Source organism: Palaemon carinicauda, chromosome 22 (genome assembly GCF_036898095.1).
Source record: "Palaemon carinicauda isolate YSFRI2023 chromosome 22, ASM3689809v2, whole genome shotgun sequence".
Lineage (NCBI taxonomy): Eukaryota > Metazoa > Arthropoda > Malacostraca > Decapoda > Palaemonidae > Palaemon > Palaemon carinicauda.
Window position 1 is genome coordinate 55,495,770 of NC_090746.1, and position 19,363 is coordinate 55,515,132.

At 43.6% G+C, this 19,363-nt stretch overlaps 1 protein-coding gene across 1 annotated transcript in view; it reads right to left on the minus strand.

The window, feature by feature from the left end:
• The window catches only part of LOC137616455 (zinc finger protein Xfin-like), a 106,140-nt gene that overhangs the window by 22,407 nt on the left and 64,370 nt on the right, over window positions 1-19,363 (minus strand). Inside the window, exon 5 of the mRNA XM_068346233.1 lies at window positions 4,410-4,558. Within this exon, the coding sequence (XP_068202334.1) occupies window positions 4,410-4,558 (149 nt within the window). The remainder of the gene's footprint in view (window positions 1-4,409; window positions 4,559-19,363) is intronic.

Below are 19,363 nucleotides of genomic sequence, written 5' to 3' on the forward strand. Positions count from 1 at the left end.
CCCATGTCATCCATAGCTTCTCGCACACAGTCTTGTGCAATGTCCACTCCATGGAGATGACTTGTCCTCTTCTGCTGAGGCAGTCCGCCAAGACATTCATTTTTCCTTGCACAAATCTCGCCAAAGGAGGGATGTTACTTGCCTTAAAAGGAGTTCCTTCTGATCCGTGGACCAAAGACCCGAGCATTCCAGACTGTCCAGTGGAGCTCCCTAACCCAAATCCGATGCATCTGAATACAACACATGGTTTGGGTTCTTGATCGCAAGAGAAAGACCTTCTCGAAGTCTGATGTTGCTGTCCCACCAAGTCAGACATGTCTAGACTGAGTTGGAGATTGGGAAAGAGATACTCTCTAAGCCCTTCTCCTTGTTCCAATGGTTTAGGTGAAATTGGAGAGGGCAAAGGTTGAGTCTCCCCAGAGAGATAAACTACTCCAGCGATGAAAGAGTTCCCACGAGGCTAGTTCAAACTCTTACAGAGCAACTGTTTTTCTCTTGCAAGTGAAGGACTTTTAACAGAGCTTGTTCCATTCTTGTGGGAGACGAAAAGGCCCGAAAAATCCGACACTGTATCTCCATTCCCAAATAAAGAATAGTCTGGGATGGGGTACTGTAAGTTACGACTTCTCTACGTTCACTATGAGACCTAGCTCCTTGGTTAGGTCTAAAGTCCATTAGAGGCTCTCCAGACAGCGATTTAATGACGACGCCCTGATTAGCCAGTCGTCAAAATAAAGGGAGGCTCTGAATCCTCAAAAAATGTAGAAAGCTTGCTACATTTTGCAAGGGCCTTGTAAAAACAAGAGGAGCAGGAATGAGGCCGAAGTACAGTGCTCGAAATTGGTACATTACTTTCCCGTCCACAAACCTCAGATGTTGTTGAAAGTTTGGATGAATCGGGATGTGGAAGTATGCATCCTGAAGGTCGAGAGAGACCATCCAGTCGCCTTCCCTTACTGCTGCCAAGACAGATTTGGTAGTCTTCATCGTGAAGTTTGTCTTGACAATGAACACATTGAGCGCACTTACATCTTAAGTACTCCTGCAGTGAACGTGGCTGACAGATCATTGGAGCCATCCCTGATAGCCTTGTTCCTGCAGTGAACGTGGCTGCCAGATCATTGGAGCCATCCCTGATAGCCTTGTTCATGCATGACATAATTGTACAGCAATACATTGACAGCTGGAGAGACCTTCTTACTTAAGGCTCCCAGGGACCAATCCAACAAACAAAAACTTCAAACGCTCGAAAAAACTCCTAACAGGAGATGGTCTAGCTCTGAAGCCGACCATAAAATCTTGGAGCATCTCATGGCTAGACGACGAGGAGAGTCCACAAGGCTTAAGAAGTCTCCCTGGGCAGAGGCAGGTACTCCCAAGCCGAGAACTTCTCCTCGAGCTTCTCCTGTGTCACACCAGATGCCCGAGCGAGAAGCTAATTAAGAAGGAGGAAAAGCAAAAGCAGACTTTCCTAAACTTCTCCTGGATTCCAACCAGTCTCCCAGTAAGAGCATGGCCCTCTTAGAAGAACAAGAGAGAACTGACTTCGTAAAAGTAGGAGTCGAAGAAAGTCATGCCAAGAGTAAACTCAGACGGCGGAGCAGCCGTTACAAAACGAGTAGGACAAAATTTCACTAAAGAAATTCATAATTAAAATACAAGGGATTGTTGGACCACCCTAGGTTACTCCTCTTCTGAATGACTCCCCAAAGGTACATTAGTTGAAAGGGGGGTCATCAACTTCTTCAGAAGGCACATCATCTGATAAATCTAAAGTCTTGCGAGAAGGAGATTTATATTCAGAATGACGTGAAGGAAAAGCCTGACAGGCTACATCAACTTGTATATGAACAGAAGTTAAAGTTGGAGGGTCGATGTTACGTTGTGACTGCAGAGAATGTTATTCTACTACACGTCGTGACAGAAGTAACTGACGTTCAAACGTCCCGTAGTAACAGCGGTGACTGCTGTTCGATGCTATATCGTGACTACGATGACTGACCCTCGACGTCACGTCATGTCTACGGTGTCTACCGCTCAACGTCACGTCGTGTCTGCGGTGTCTGCATCTCAACGTCACGCTGTGACTGCGGTGGCTGACGTTCAAAGCGATCAAAGTTACATCGAGATTTATGCTCCGCATCTCGTTTAACAGCAAAGCTGTGACTAGAGATAACGTCAGCGTGGCGTAACAAAGCTCGTATAGATGGTTGAAGACCCGAATCACGTATCCCAGAACCGTGACGTACAAAAAGCAAAGGATCCTTTTGCACAGGAACAGGATCGAAAGCTTCTATTGAAGAAGAAAGCTTTAACAGCATATCTTGCAAAACACTTAACTTCGGATCAACCTGTGACTGCGGTGGCTGACGTTCAAACGTCACGTAGTAAACAGCAGTGACTGCTGATCGATACTATATCGAGACTACGTTGACTGACACTCGATGTCACGTTGTGTCTACGGTGTCTACCGCTCAACGTCACGTCGAGTCTGTGGCAGAAACGTCTGTACATGAACGTCATCGCTATGAACGGGACTCTTATTATGACTACAGCTAGGACGTTGAACTTGTTCTGAAGGAACTAATAAACGTTTCAACCGTCTCGAAACTTTACGCCCAGGCTTTTAAAGAGACGAATCATCGGAAGACGAGGAGAAACTTCGTCTCTCATGTCTTATGGCAAGGACGTGCTTGCCGAGCAACGTCTGATACCTTTGAGGGAACGTCTGTTCGTTGGTTTACACTCCTCACTCCCTTAGGTCCTACGACATTCCTTCTCCCTGGTGCAGGGGAGCCTGAAAGAGGTCTCGGACTAGGCAAGTGACAAGCACGAACAAACGAACCCTCCGCAACATAGAACATGTTTTTTTGCACTTACTTCACTGATATCGCATTTTTTAATAATTTCACATTAGACATGAATAAAACTGATTTCTACCTGAAGCACGCAATTCTCCCTTACATCAAAAGGTTAGAATTGCGAAATGAGTCGTATAATGTAAGCACATTAGTACAAAATGAAACACATGCAAAAATCAATAAAAATATACATATATATCGAATAAAACGGAAATATATAAAGTTAAAAAGATCAGTGACTGGGGAGGAGACTAAACACTAGTTCACTAAGGACTACGTTTTCAATCTCTCACCGTACAGTGCCTTGGGACGAGAATAAAAACTAAAACGTTTTATCCTCTCTCCCCGTACAGAGACTTGGGACGAGAGTAAAAAACTGAATCGAGAACAACGTTACTCGCTCCCAAACTCCTTGTACAGAGACTTGGGACGAGAATAAAGATCGGATCGTTCTCTCTTTCTCTCTCTCTCTCTCTTGTCACTCACAAGAGAATGGCCCACTCACCCTTCGTCAATAACAGGTTATTTGACTAAAGGAAAAAACTGAAAGGACTAAGAAATTGAAAATTAACAAGTTCCTTTAAATTAGTATCTAAAACACTTCAGTTTGAAAGAAGAATGAACAAAACGTCAAAATCGATTTACTCTTTCTGCAAAGTGAAACCGTGATTCTCTCTTTCTCTATCGTAACGATAGAGCGCAAACTGCGTAGCATAAATAAACCAAACGTTAGTTCATCTTTGAAAAAACAGCACGAAGACTATTCAAAGAATATATTTCTAAAAAATATTCATCTCATCACTCTTACAGAGCAACTGTTTTAAACTAAACAAAAATAAAAGTTGAATGGGCTCAACATTGTTTAACTTCGTTTTCCAAGTTAGGACCGCCTACAAAGAATAGGTAAAGGCCACATATAAACAAAAAACATACAATTTATCTTGATGTTTAGTATAAATGGAAAGCTAATCGAAGAGGCCTAATAAAGGCGGGTGAGATATAAAATATAAAATATATAGAGGTAAATCTATAAATATCAACAATAATTTATAAAGTGATAAAATAATTACTAAAAGCCTTTAACACACTTCCGTACACTGAGGGAAGGGTCGGCCATCTTCTCTCTATGGAAAAACCAGAGATTAAAAAAAAAGCAAGGGCAAAACACTTCCTCTCCTTTCAAAAGCATTTCTTTTGAAGATAGTATTGAATAATCCAACACGGCGAAAGCAATAAAACCAAAACCAAGTACTTCATCAATTCGGTCGAAAACTCGAGGTCATAAAGCGAGCGGAACCAACTTGTCGACAAGACCGACAGAGAAGAACTGGAGAAATTGACAAGTATATGCGGTATCTGGCCGATAGTCGGCGCTGGTGGTCACACCCGCAACCTTCACGGCGATCGCTCGCGAGTTTTTGGAATCTGTCGAGCCGTCGGAGACGTCAGCTATTATATATTCACCGGCTAAGTTTAATATTTAAAAACAGCCTATACTGTAAAGACAAACATGTTGCTGTTTAGTGATGATACTGGGCTCATGCTTACCCCTTTTACCCGGTCCTGACGTTCCCTTTGCCTTGGGTGGAGGTGGAGCTCTTCGATGTGTTAGATAGTCAGGGGAAAAATCTTCTTCTTCCATTGAAAAATCATCTTCATACTCAGACTTCACGAGGGCTTGAATCATTTTCTCATATCTAGACAATACATAATACAAAAGATATATGTTAAGAGTACAGTAATGCATAAGAATAACCATGCATGAAATCCTATTAACTGTGAGGTTCAAACAGCCAGACTAAAAAAAACATGCGGTCAAGTTTATTGGTAACCTTGAATTAGGTGCACAATTCAATCAGGGGAAGAGCTCCCTCTCAGGTTATTTAGCATTTTCTGTAAAGTTTAAAAAAATGTTATTTTCATTAGTAAAATAAATTTTTGAATATACTTACCCGATGATCATGTAGCTGTCAACTCCGTTGCCCGACAGAAATCTACGGTCGGGATACGCCAGCGATCGCTATCCAGGTGGGGGTGTGCTCAACAGCGCCATCTGTGGTCAGGTACTCAAGTACTTCTTGTCAACAAGACCTCAATTTTCTCCTCGGTCCACTGGTTCTCTATGGGGAGGAAGGGCGGGTCCTTTAAATCATGATCATCGGGTAAGTATATTCAAAAATTTATTTTACTAATGAAAATAACATTTTTCAATATTAATCTTACCCGATGATCATGTAGCTGATTCACACCCAGGGTGGTGGGTGGAGACCAGCATACATGTTAACAAAGAAGCTAAGTATCCCGTATTTCATTTTATTAGTTATTCAAAATAACAAATATAAAATAAATAAGTACCTGGTAAGGAAGTCGACTTGAACCATTACTCTGCCTTTATTAAGTACGTCTTCCTTACTGAGCGTAGCGGTCCTCTTAGGATGCTGAACGACTCTTAGGTGCTGAAGTATAAAGGGCTGCAAACCATACTAAAGGACCTCATCACAACCTCTAACCTAGGCGCTTCTCAAGAAAGAATTGACCACCCGCCAAATCAACCAGGATGCGGAAGGCTTCTTAGCCGACCGTACAACCCAAAACAACAATAAAAAGTATTCAAGAGAAAGGTTAAAAAGGTTATGGGATTATGGGAATGTAGTGGCTGAGCCCTCACCTACTACTGCACTCGCTGCTACGAATGGTCCCAGGGTGTAGCAGTTCTCGTAAAGAGACTGGACATCTTTGAGATAGAATGATGCGAACACTGACTTGCTTCTCCAATAGGTTGCATCCATAACACTCTGCAGAGAACGGTTCAGTTTGAAGGCCACTGAAGTAGCCACAGCTCTCACTTCATGTGTCCTTACCTTCAGCAAAGCAAGGTCTTCTTCCTTCAGATGAGAATGAGCTTCTCTAATCAGAAGCCTGATGTAGTAAGAAACTGCGTTCTTAGACATTGGTAGCGAAGGCTTCTTGACAGCACACCATAAGGCTTCTGATTGTCCTCGTAAAGGTTTTGACCTTCTTAGATAGTACCTAAGAGCTCTGACTGGGCAAAGTACTCTCTCCAGTTCGTTCCCCACCAAGTTGGACAGGCTAGGGATCTCGAACGATTTAGGCCAAGGACGTGAAGGAAGCTCGTTTTTAGCCAAAAAACCGAGCTGCAAGGAACATGTAGCCGTTTCAGATGTGAAACCTATGTTCCTGCTGAAGGCGTGGATCTCACTTACTCTTTTAGCTGTTGCTAGGCATACGAGGAAAAGAGTTTTTAATGTGAGGTCCTTAAAAGAGGCTGATTGGAGCGGTTCAAATCTGGATGACATAAGGAACCTTAGGACCACGTCTAGATTCCAGCCAGGAGTGGACAACCGACGTTCCTTTGAGGTCTCAAAAAACCTAAGGAGGTCCTGTAGATCTTTGTTGGTGGAAAGATCCAAGCCTCTGTGGCGGAAAACCGCTGCCAACATACTTCTGTAACCCTTGATCGTAGGAGCTGATAGGGATCTAACGTTCCTTAGATGTAACAGGAAGTCAGCAATCTGGGTTACAGTGGTACTGGTTGAGGAAACTGCATTGGCCTTGCACCAGTTTCGGAAGACTTCCCATTTAGACTGATAGACTCTGAGAGTGGATGTCCTCCTTGCTCTGGCAATCGCTCTGGCTGCCTCCTTCGAAAAGCCTCTAGCTCTTGAGAGTCTTTCGATAGTCTGAAGGCAGTCAGACGAAGAGCGTGGAGGCTTGGGTGTACCTTCTTTACGTGAGGTTGACGCAGAAGGTCCACTCTTAGAGGAAGAGTCCTGGGAACGTCGACCAGCCATTGCAGTACCTCTGTGAACCATTCTCTCGCGGGCCAGAGGGGAGCAACCAACGTCAGCCGTGTCCCTTTGTGAGAGGCGAACTTCTGAAGTACCCTGTTGACAATCTTGAACGGCGGGAATGCATACAGGTTGAGATGGGACCAATCCAGCAGAAAGGCATCCACGTGAACTGCTGCTGGGTCTGGAATCGGAGAACAATACAATGGGAGCCTCTTGGTCATCGAGGTAGCGAACAGATCTATGGTTGGCTGACCCCACAGGGCCCAAAGTCTGCTGCAAACATTCTTGTGAAGGGTCCACTCTGTGGGGATGACCTGACCCTTCCGGCTGAGGCGATCTGCCATGACATTCATATCGCCCTGAATGAACCTCGTTACCAGCGTGAGCTTTCGATCTTTTGACCAAATGAGGAGGTCCCTTGCGATCTCGAACAACTTCCTCGAATGAGTCCCCCCCTGCTTGGAGATGTAAGCCAAGGCTGTGGTGTTGTCGGAGTTCACCTCCACCACCTTGTTTAGCTGGAGGGACTTGAAGTTTATCAAGGCCAGATGAACCGCCAACAACTCCTTGCAATTGATGTGAAGTGTCCTTTGCTCCTGATTCCATGTTCCCGAGCATTCCTGTCCGTCCAATGTCGCACCCCAGCCCGAGTCTGATGCGTCCGAGAAGAGACGGTGGTCGGGGGTCTGAACAGCTAAAGATAGACCTTCCTTGAGAAGAATGCTGTTCTTCCACCACGTTAGAGTAGACCTCATCTCTTCGGAAACAGGAACTGAGACCGTCTCTAGCGTCATGTCCTTTATCCAGTGAGCAGCTAGATGATACTGAAGGGGGCGGAGGTGGAGTCTCCCTAACTCGATGAACAGGGCCAGCGATGAAAGTGTCCCTGTTAGACTCATCCACTGCCTGACTGAGCATCGGTTCCTTCTCAGCATGCTCTGGATGCACTCTAGGGCTTGGTTGATCCTTGGGGCCGACGGAAAAGCCCGAAAAGCTCGACTCTGAATCTCCATACCCAGGTAAACAATGGTCTGGGATGGGACGAGCTGGGACTTCTCTAAATTGACCAGGAGGCCCAGTTCCTTGGTCAGATCCATAGTCCATCTGAGATTCTCCAGACAGCGACGACTTGTGGGAGCTCTTAAAAGCCAGTCGTCTAAATAAAGGGAGGCTCTGATGTCTGCCAAGTGAAGGAATTTCGCAATATTCCTCATCAGTCTCGTAAACACAAGAGGTGCCGTGCTTAGGCCAAAGCACAGGGCTTGGAACTGGTACACAACCTTTCCAAAGACGAATCTTAGGAAAGGTTGGGAGTCTGGATGGATGGGGACGTGAAAGTATGCGTCTTTCAGGTCTAACGAGACCATCCAGTCCTCCTGCCTGACCGCTGCTAGGACCGACTTCGTCGTCTCCATCGTGAACGTCTGCTTGGTGACATAAGCATTGAGAGCACTGACGTCCAGCACCGGTCTCCAACCTCCTGTCTTCTTGGCTACCAGGAAGAGACGGTTGTAAAAGCCCGGGGATTGGTGATCCCGGACTATGACCACTGCTTCCTTCTGTAGCAAGAGCGACACCTCTTGTTGCAACGCTAGCCTCTTGTCCTTCTCCTTGTAGTTGGGAGAGAGGTTGATGGGAGATGTAGCTAGAGGGGGATTGAGGCAGAACGGAATTCTGTATCCCTCCCTTAGCCACTTCACAGACTGAGCGTCTGCACCTCTGCTCTCCCAAGCTTGCCAGAAGGTCTTGAGTCTGGCACCTACTGCTGTCTGGAGAGAAAGGCAGTCAAAACTTGCCTTTTGCGGACTTGGAACCCTTCTTGGACTTGCCACGGTGACTGTCTGCACGGGTACCTCCTCTGCTGGAGGTTCTGCCACGAAAGGGCGGGATGAACCTAGAAGCAGGTGTATCAACTGCTGTAGGGCGGAAGGGTCTAGGCACGGAAGGTAAGGTTTTAGCCTTACGTGCAGAAGAAGCCATGAAGTCATGAGTATCCTTCTGGATAAGAGAGGCAGCCATCCCCTTAATCAACTCCTCCGGAAACAGACACTTGGAGAGAGGAGCAAACAGCAACTCTGACTTCTGGCAAGGAGTGATACCAGCAGATAAGAAGGAGCACAGATGTTCTCTCTTCTTGAGGACTCCTGATACATAAGAAGCCGCAAGTTCACCAGACCCATCCCGAATTGCCTTGTCCATGCTAGACATGATCAGCATGGCTGAGTCCTTATCTGAAGGGGAAGTCTTCCTGCTTAAGGCTCCCAAACACCAATCGAGGAAGTTGAATATCTCGAAGGCACGAAAGACTCCCTTCAACATATGGTCAAGATCTGAAAAGGACCAGCAGATCTTCGAACGTCTCATAGCCAACCTTCGGGGAGAGTCAACCAGACTTGAGAAGTCGGCCTGGGCAGAGGCAGGAACCCCCAAGCCAGGTTCCTCTCCCGTGGCATACCAGACGCTCGACTTAGAAGCCAGCTTGGGAGGAGGAAACACAAAAGAGGTCCTTCCCAGTTGCTTCTTGGAATGCAACCAGTCCCCCATAACCCTCAAAGCTCTCCTAGATGATCTGGCGAGAACAAGCTTGGTGAAGGCAGGCGCAGCAGACTGCATGCCCAGAGCAAACTCGGAGGGAGGAGAACGAGGGGTTGCAGACACAAAGTGTTCAGGATACAGATCCCTGAACAAAGCAAGGACTTTGCGAAAGTCTAAGGAGGGTGGCGAAGACTTGTGTCCTTCAACATCAGAGTGAGGATCATCCAGATGAGCAGCTTCATCATCCGATACATCATCATCCGAAAGTTGAGTTGTGAGAGGCAAAGGCAGAGCAGCAAGCTGAACGGCTGAATCCTGCAGAACGGGTGCATGCGTACCTGCGGATCCATCATCATGCCTCTGCTGGACAGTCTGCGAGCTGGCAACAACAAAAGCAGAGGGCTGGTGTGTGGGAGGGTCTGCAGTGGGCTGAGGAGCATGCGGTATGGTATGCAGAGCATGCTGTAAGGTATGCGGCTCATGCTGCATGGTATGCGGAGCATGCTGTAAGGTCTGCAGAGCATGCTGCATGGGCTGAGGAGAATGCCGCATAGTGCTGGAACCCGGCAACTCCTGATGCGGCAGCTCACGCATGTTAGCAGATGGTGCAGCAAGAACATGCGTCTGGCAGTGAGGACTGCGCATCGGTGGAGGAGCTCTCACAGGTGGGGTGTGGGAGCAGGCAGCCGCAGTATCTGCTGAGCGCACAACCTCTGAGGGTTGTAGGTTAACAGGAGAGGTGTTAACCTTCTCGGCATGATACTCCTGCATAAAAGCCGCAAGCTGAGACTGCATAGTCTGCAGCATGGACCACTTAGGGTCTACTGTGGTTGGAGCAACAACAGCCGGAGCAGAGGCCTGTTGAGGGACCACTCTACCTCTCTTGGGAGGTGTGCAGTCATCAGATGACTGCGGCGAGTCCGAACTGACCCAGTGGCTACACCTGGGCCGTTGGACTAGCTCGGAAGGGACCTTACGTTTGAGCGGTCGTGAGACCTTGGTCCACCGTTTCCTCCTGGAAACCTCTTCCACAGACGAGGAATGTAAGGGCTCATTCGTCTGTAAGTGGATGGGACGATCCTTAGCAGATACATCCGCAACCACTGAGGATACATCTGTGCGCCGATCAAGGCCTGCCGAACCCTTTGGTCCTTCGACATTGCTTCTCCCCTGGGCTTGGGAGCTTGCAAGAGGTCCCGGACTGGGAGGACGACTGGCACGCACAGATGTACCCTCATGCGCAACACTGACACTGACACTATGCACATCACTAGCACTAACACTTCCCACTGCACTCTTCGCTTTCAGCTCTCTGACATCTGCCAAGAGCTGATTGCGGTCACTAACCAACGACTCCACCTTCTCACCGAGAGCCTGAATGGCACGCAACATATCAGCCATACCAGGCTGAGCACTCATAGCAGGTTCGGGAGTCACCACCACAGGGGAAGGAAAAGGTTGAGGGGCATGGGGAGAGGAAAAATCCACAGAGCGAGAAGAACTCCTCCTATCTCTCTCCTTCTCTAACCTACGTGCATATCTGAGGAATTCATTAAAATCGAATTCCGAAAGCCCAGCACATTCCCCACATCGATCTTCCAATTGACAGGATTTTCCCCTACAATTGGAACATACGGTGTGAGGATCTATAGAGGCCTTCGGAAGACGCCTAGTACAAGTCCTAACACTACACTGCCTGTATTTAGGAACTTGGGAATGGACAGACATCTTGAATTTAGAGGTAGTCAAGGGGGAATTCCAAAATTAAGCAAAGATCGTTAACCAATGAATCAAATTAATTCCAAAAGCTTGCTAAGCTAAGGATAAAGCTTCCTGAACAGCGAAGGCTAAACTTCAGAGCAAATACATCACCAAATCGTGAACAAAAGACTCCAAAATCAACAGCGTATCCATGTAGGTCTTGCCGGCGGCACGACAGAGGAAAAATTGAGGTCTTGTTGACAAGAAGTACTTGAGTACCTGACCACAGATGGCGCTGTTGAGCACACCCCCACCTGGATAGCGATCGCTGGCGTATCCCGACCGTAGATTTCTGTCGGGCAACGGAGTTGACAGCTACATGATCATCGGGTAAGATTAATATTGAAAAAATGTCATACTTTTTGTGTATACAGTATACTGTTGCACCGTATACATTATATACAGTTACAGTAATACCTCACAACACAAAATTAATTGGTCCATAATGGCTTTTGTAACGTAATGTTTTCGTCTTGTTAGTCGCCTTTTACATGTAAATAGCCTAATTCGTTCCAGACCCTACAAAACCAACACATTAAATGATTATAAAAAAGGATACACACCACTAAACAGTACTAAATGTATGACAAGTACTGTATTTGGATCATTCAATAATAAATTAACCATTGGTAACCTGTAAAATAAGTGTATAATTAGAGCAAATAGTAAAATTACAGTAACAAAAATATGGAACCTTACCTTTGGAGTGAGTCGATGTCCGAGAGCAAAGTGTGGGGCGGTAGAGGCGGATGACAAATGGGGGAAAACATTAACAAGTGGCAGAAAACGTAAACTCTTAACTTTACAAAACAGATTTATAAATGACAGAAAACATTAACACTTAATTTTAGGAAGAACATTTACAAATGACAGGAAATATTAACATTTAACTTTACGATAAACCTAACTTTTTTTGCCTTTAGATTTTATGTTTTTATTTTTACTTTACGTTTTGTAATTTCTAAATTTAATTACACTATGTATTTTCTTCATCACTGCCACTTTTCTTTCGTTTTTTATCTGGCGCTTGGTCTGCTTCTACTGAAGGCCGTTTTTTTTTCTTTTTAAATAATCATCCAAAGAAGCTTGTTTCTGCCTGCTTCTTAAAATTTTCCTGAAATAACTCAGGCAAACTTCATTAGAGTACTCAAGCGCACGACCTGTGAGAATTTTTTCTGAGAGTCTCTTTTCTACAAGAGCCACCATTTTAAAGTAGCCATCTAGACCCTCCTTGATTTCTACCATTGTCAGTGGATCATCCTCCTCCCCCACTGTACTCTTCCTGAACAACGTTCACTCGCATGGCCTCCAAACTCCTTCAGGTCATCCATTGTAAGTTCCTCTTGGTGCTCCTTGATAAGCTCATCAGTGTCGGCCTCATCAACTTCCAGACCCATGGACTTCCCGAGTGTAACAATCTCGGTAACTTCAGATTGAGCAACAGGTTCAAGATCCTCAAATTTCCGGAATCAGCTTCAGCTTGGTCTGCGTGGAAGCCCTTGAAATCTTGTACAGAGGCAACATCAGGTCAAAGCTTCTCCCAGGCAGAGTTCAAGGTGCGCCTGGAAACCTACTGCCAAGCTTGATCGATGATTTTGAGGCATATGACAATATTAAAATGCTCCTTCCAAAATTGACGAAGGGTGAGGTTTGTGCTCTCAATGATTGCGAAACATCTCTTGAAAAGATATTTCAAATAAAGCTTCTTAAAATTTGAAATCACTTGCTGGTGATGGGAGAGGGGTGGTGTTCGGTGGAAGATAGAGAACTTTGATGAAGGAATATTCTGCTCTGATATCTTCCTCATGGGCAGGAGGGTAAGCAGGGGCATTGTACAGCACCAGCAGGCATTTCATAGGGAGGGGCTTCTCTTCCAAATACTTTTTCACAATCCAGCCGAAACAAACATTTATCCACTCAATGAACAATTGTCTCGTTACCCAGGCTTTTCCATTAGCCCTCCACAACACATGAAGATTTTCCTTAGTGACTTTGTGTGTCTTGAAGGCTCGAGGAATATCGGAGTGTTACACCAGCAGGGGTTTCACCTTTCAGACCCCACTGGCATTTGCACAGAGTGCAAGGGTAAGCCTGTCCTGCATAGGCTTATGCCCGGGCAGCCTCTTTTTCTTCTGCCGTGATGTACGTTCGACGAGGCATTTTTTTTTTCCAAACAAAGCCCAGCCTCGTCACAATTGAAAACTTGCTGGGGACTGTAACCTTCCCGAACAGTCAACTCGTCAAACGTCTTAATAAAGGCTTTGGCCGCTTCCGTGTCTGAGCTTGCAGCCTCCCCATGACGCACAACCGAATGAATACCAGAGCGTCTCTTAAATTTTTCAAACCACCCACAAGAAGCCTTGAACTCTGGGGGTGCCTGCTTCGATGTTCCTTCTCCTGTGTCGGCTTCGGACTGAGCATGCACGAGATCACCGAAAATAGCACTGGCTTTCTGGCAGATTATCGCTTCGGTGATAGTGTCTCTAGCTATTTCTTTGTCCTTTATCCAGATAAGTGGCAGTATCTCTATCTCATCGTGGACGTGGCTCCTCTTGCTGGAGAAAACAGTCACGCCCTTAGAAGGTGTTCCTGGTTTGATAGCTTCCTTCTGCTTCAGGATTGTTCCTATCATAGACGGTTTTCAGCCATATTCCTTCGCGATCACACTTAACTGCATGCCAGCCTCATATTTCTTGATTATTTCCATCTTCATCTCTATGGAAAGCATCATCCTTTTCTCTCCCTTGACATCAGCGACTTTCTTGGGACCCATGGCTAATAATGTAACGTAATATCACACACGATACAGTACAATTGTTACGAAAGTGAAATCACAAACACTAAGTCATTATGTACGATACTGCAGCCGGAACGAAAAGACATAGGAACGCCAGTGCGTAGATGCATGATGAGATACTGTACAGTAGATGCTGACCAATAGGAGAGCAGGATAATCAATGGGAGCGTGGGAGGATGGTAGCGGGTTTACGGGCTGGCGTCATGGAATTTTAAAAGCTCGAACACGGTCGAGCTTTCGCACCATATCTCCTTTCGTTTTCCGAAACATTTTTCGTGATGCGAGTCGTAAAATTCTTCGCATCTCGTTTCGCAGAGTGAAAATTTCGTAAGCAGATTCTTTCGTATCGAGAGGTCCCACTGTATTCATAAATCACTATTATCATACTCAAAGAATAAATAAAAAACATTATAGATTTTTTTCTCTTTAAATATGTAATAGCATTCATGATTATCTGGCCTTAGTATGATGTAAAATAATTAATTGACATCACTGGATGACTATGAAAAAGCTATAGAAATCAACATGTCGGTACTAAAGCCTAGGTATACCTCGACTTATGTCGTTTCGAGTTAAGTCACTTTCAAATTTACGTCGGTTATCAAAAATAATACATGGAAAAATAAAAATCCAGTTTTGAGTCATTCTGTTTGACTTTCTGTCTGTCCACCACAAGTATCAAAGTCATAATATTACTGGAATACCGTTAAAAGAACACAAAATATGTTACTTTACTATAAATAATAATTAAAGGATATAAAATCACATTAAAATACCTATATTTAACGTAAACATTCGCTTAATTAACATAAATCCTTGCGAAGGAACTATGAAAACAGCTGTGACAGTTTTTATTAGCTTAACTGACGTTTTCTATGCTAGTTCAACTATAAACTATGTATTGTACAATAAATAAGAATAAAAGTATATAAAATCATATGAAAATACATTTTTGTATGTTATTTTCTTAATGTCAAGTGCAACTTAACAATCAACAACTACTTTTTTTTATTTATGGTTGTGATCAGCTGATCTTGAGAGTATCGCAAATAACAAAGAATTATTTTTTAGCTTATTCAATAAAAATACATCAGCACCAATTTGTAATAGAATGTCATAGTTTTCATACATTTCGTTTATAGCTATTATTATAAGTTATCATTTGAATAATAAAGAATTATTTTTTAGATTATTCAATAGAATTACATCAGCACCAATTTGTAATAGAATATCATAGTCTTCATACATTTCATTTATAGCCAAAGTTATATGAATATGTGTTTATACAGTTTGTTTATAGCCATTATTATTAGTTATCATAAGAATCTCTCTCTCTCTCTCTCTCTCTCTCTCTCTCTCTCTCTCTCTCTCTCTCTCTCTCTCTCTCTCTCTAAACAGATTTAACAGAAATCTGTTTCCTTAGAAAGTGCCAGGTAAATACTACGCAAAATAAAAACTTTTACTTTGCATAAATCTATGTTTGATCGTAGACAGGGATTAAAACACCATTCAATTTTATCAGCTGACTTGTGGCTGTAGCTGACAGCATAACATATATGTACTTGAAGATTTCTACAATAATCCTAGTTTTCAATGTTATCTGAACCTTGTTTAGTAGTTTTTGTACTTTTCTATTATCATACAAGATGTATTTTAACAAGCAATTAGCAATTTTTTATTTTGGTTTTGTGTCGGCTGTTTTCAAGGTCACGACGGTATCATGATTATGTTCAAATATAGTTAAGTTTATTGTTGATATGATTTAGCCACATATCATGTAATCCTTGAAAATGAGGAACACTGTTCAACGAACTCTCGACCAGTTTATTGAAATGCGCATCGACCAACAACAAAATATGAATCAGTTGTTGGCGCTGATGATCCGCAGCCATCTACATAGGCTATGTGATGTAAAGAAAGATATTGAATGTAAATATTAATAAATGTAACATCTAAGTTTTTTATTTTGTAACATCTAAATAATTATAACTTAATTTGTTATTTAACCTTACAAAATCCTTCTATTTAATACTATCTTAGAGCAAACCACATTCACAAATAAACAGCCCGTGATGTACTGTAAACATGCTAAATTGAAAATATCTACCTTTACAAGTATAGATTACTTTTTTAGTACTAAATTAAAATCTAAAATCTACTTGTTTGTAAGCTTAAATAGATTTTTATTAGCCATATATTATTCTAATTGCATTTAGAAAATAAAATACAGAACTGGGAATTTTTTTTTTGGAGTTTAGCCTAGTGACAAGTAAATTCATAGAGACAAGTAAATTTAACTTACGTCATTTTTCAACTTGTCGCCTCTCCTGGAATCAATTACTGATGTAAGGTGAGGTATACCTGTACAGTACTGTACTTGGAAGCCATTTTACTATGAAAACTATGCAATGATATAAAACGGATTTTGAGCAAAGCGAAAAATCTATTTTTGGGTGATATGGCCATGTCGTCCTGATGGAAGGTTCCTTTAGGCAGCTTTCTAAGGGATATTTGGCAACAGTGATACTCCCAGAGAATTAACCACAGGTTTCCAGAATTCTAACTCCTGGCGCGAGTATCCTTAATGTAACTTTAAAGGATATCGCATAATATCAGGGGACGTATTTCTTGATACGACACATGGCAATCTTCAGCCCGAATAGATTTTACGCTTTGAGGGGGAAGAGTGGCGAGTGAAGGGGAGCCGTTATCAAGGTTACCCGGTGGATCCCCTCCCAGTACTACTATGGCGTAACTATTCCTTATTGCATTTAAGCATGGATAGCCGCAGATAGAGTAGTTTCGGGTGGGGTCTTTCGTTACATAGTTGTATACCCCTTTTTGAAAGAAAGGAGGGTCCATCAGGACAACATGGCCATATCACCCAAAGTGCCTTTACTTTGAATGAGTTCCTTATATGGTCTCCTAGACCTTTATATATGACATTATGTTATTTGTCATATCCACTAAGCTTAGAACTAGCTTAGGGCTTTCTGCCCCCTGCAGGGAAAGTGTCGACTTCGACTATAAGGATTCAAAGTTTGTATCTCCATAGAGACGGACGGTAAATCTCAGAGATTACCTTTTCCATCCCTTGGAAATCTGTACTCTGATTTCAAGTTGGGCCCTTCTAAGATTTAATTAAAACTCTAGTATGTTTTATTCGTCTGTTACTGAGATAGCAGCAATAAGACACAAAACGGATTTTGAGCGAAGCGAAAAATCTATTTTTGGGTGAGATGGCCATGTCGTCCTGATGAAAGTTCCTATAGGGTAGCTTCCTAGGGTATATTACAACTACGGCGATATTCCCAGAGAATTTACCTTAAGGTACCAGAATTCTAACTCCTGGAGCGAATATCCCTCCTGAAAGGGATATCGCGACATATCAGAGGACGTATTCTTGACACGCCACATGGCAATCTGCATCCTGGACCGAGATTTCGTCTCGTAGGAGGCGATTGGCAAGAAACGAATTCGGGAAAGAAAAAGGGGGAGCCGCTCCCAAGGCTCCCTAACATCCGATTCGTATGCGTGCCTGGCGCCAATCCTGGCGCCATCTGTATTCCTTGTAGCGTACACGAGGTGCTACAGATACTGTATGTAGGGAGGGGTCCTACAGCCCTTTCTTAGAAAGGCAAGGGCGGGTCCATCAGGACGACATGGCCATCTCACCCAAAAATAGATTTTTCGCTTCGCTCAAAATCCGTTTTTTGGGCTCAAGCCATGTCGTCCTGATGGAAGTATACCAGAGCATTACTGTATCTGTGGATTCTCAGAACGTGCCGTACTCCCCGGATGTAATTTTTCCCGGTCGACTAGACCTAGAGACCTAAGATGTTACCGTTATACATCTTTTCAACTAACTATAAACCATGTTAGAGCTTCCTGCCCCCTACAGGGAAGAGTCCTACTAGGCTCTGGAAAAGTCTCGAAGAGTACATATACCTATGTATGAATACCAGGCAAGCTAATATAGTGGTCTCGCCCTATATTAAGTAAAGCATAGTTTGTAAAGAATCACTGCGTCAATATGAAATATCGACCAATTCTCCGCACAATACTTGTATTGGACAAAGGTTTTATATTCGCATAGGAGGAAAACCAATGCAACATAGCTTGCATAAAGGAACAATTCTATTAGAATTATCCCAGATAAGGTACATAGGATGAATGCTCAATTATACCAATAAATTGACACAGGTGAAGGAGACGCAAGGTTCTCAAGAACCAGTTTATTGACAGGCAATAAATAGACAGGTTAACCACAATTATATATATATATATATACATAAGAAGAGGATAACCCAAAGCTTTAAGCATAAGTATGATAGTAAACAGAACTTGTTTGTCTGAAAGAAAAAACATTAAATGCCACTCTTAAGATACCGAGGTATCAAAGTCATAAAAGTCTGTATTACAAATCAATGACATTAGCGTTAGAAACGCTCGGCACACATGTCTGCACTTATGCTAAGTTCACCTTCGGAAATGGAACAGTCTACATGGGCAACACAGTGCCCTCACTTAGTTTGTAGTACAGTATGTAACTACACACTCACCCTGGAATTAATCGTCCCAATTAAGACCACTGTTCCTCGCAGAGTTAAACAGTAGGGTTAACACCGCGACCCACTGCTACCACAGATCTCTTTAGTTCCTCTACTTGCTTCGCATAGTGGCGAAAGAACACTCTGGAAGACTTCCAGACAGTGTATGAACGGAGATGTTCAAAATCCATACAATTAAAGAAATTTAAGGATGAGGCAACTTTCCTCGGATCGTGACCTGCGGGTGTACTGTCAGGATCCGCTCTGCGAATAAAATATGTGATTTTCGCTCCGAGTTGATTCAGAGATAAATTTGAGCCTGATGTTTCTCCCCTGAATAGTTGATCACCCTTGAAGTCTGAAGTTCTATGAAGATAGACCTTTAGGCATTCTACTGGACATAGAGATGCATCTTCTTTCAGAGGGCAGATTCTCCAGGGACCCCACCTGTTGGTGGGTAACTCATTCTTGGCGAGAAACGTAGGATCCGGAAACAGGTTCAGATGCCCCCCATCCAGGAACTGAACACGACCTGCCTCTCTCGAGAGGGCTACAATCTCACTAACCCTGGCCCCGGACGCGAGTGCAAATAGGAAAATAACTTTTTGTGTCAAATCCTTTAACGCACACTCTTCATTGCTCAACAGAGAAGCGAAATGAAGAACTTGTCTAAAGACCATGAAATGGGCTTTGGAGGTGCTGAAGGTCTGAGCTTAGCGCAGGCTTTCGGGACTTTATTAAAGATCTCGTTACCTAGGTCGACCTGGAAGGCATATAGAATGGGTCTTGTCAAAGCAGACTTACACGCTGAAATCGTGTTAGCTGCCAATCCTTGACCATGGAGGTGGAGAAGAAAGATAAGCAGAAGTCTGTCAAGATCTCCTGCGGATTCTTCGCCTTGACAAAAGGCCACCCATTTTCTCCAAGATGACTCATATTGCCTTCAAGTAGATTTGCACTTATATTCCTCAAGGAAGTCTATGCTGGCTTTCGAAATCCCGAAACGCTTTCTCACCGTTAGGGAGAGAAAATCATGAGCTGCAGGGT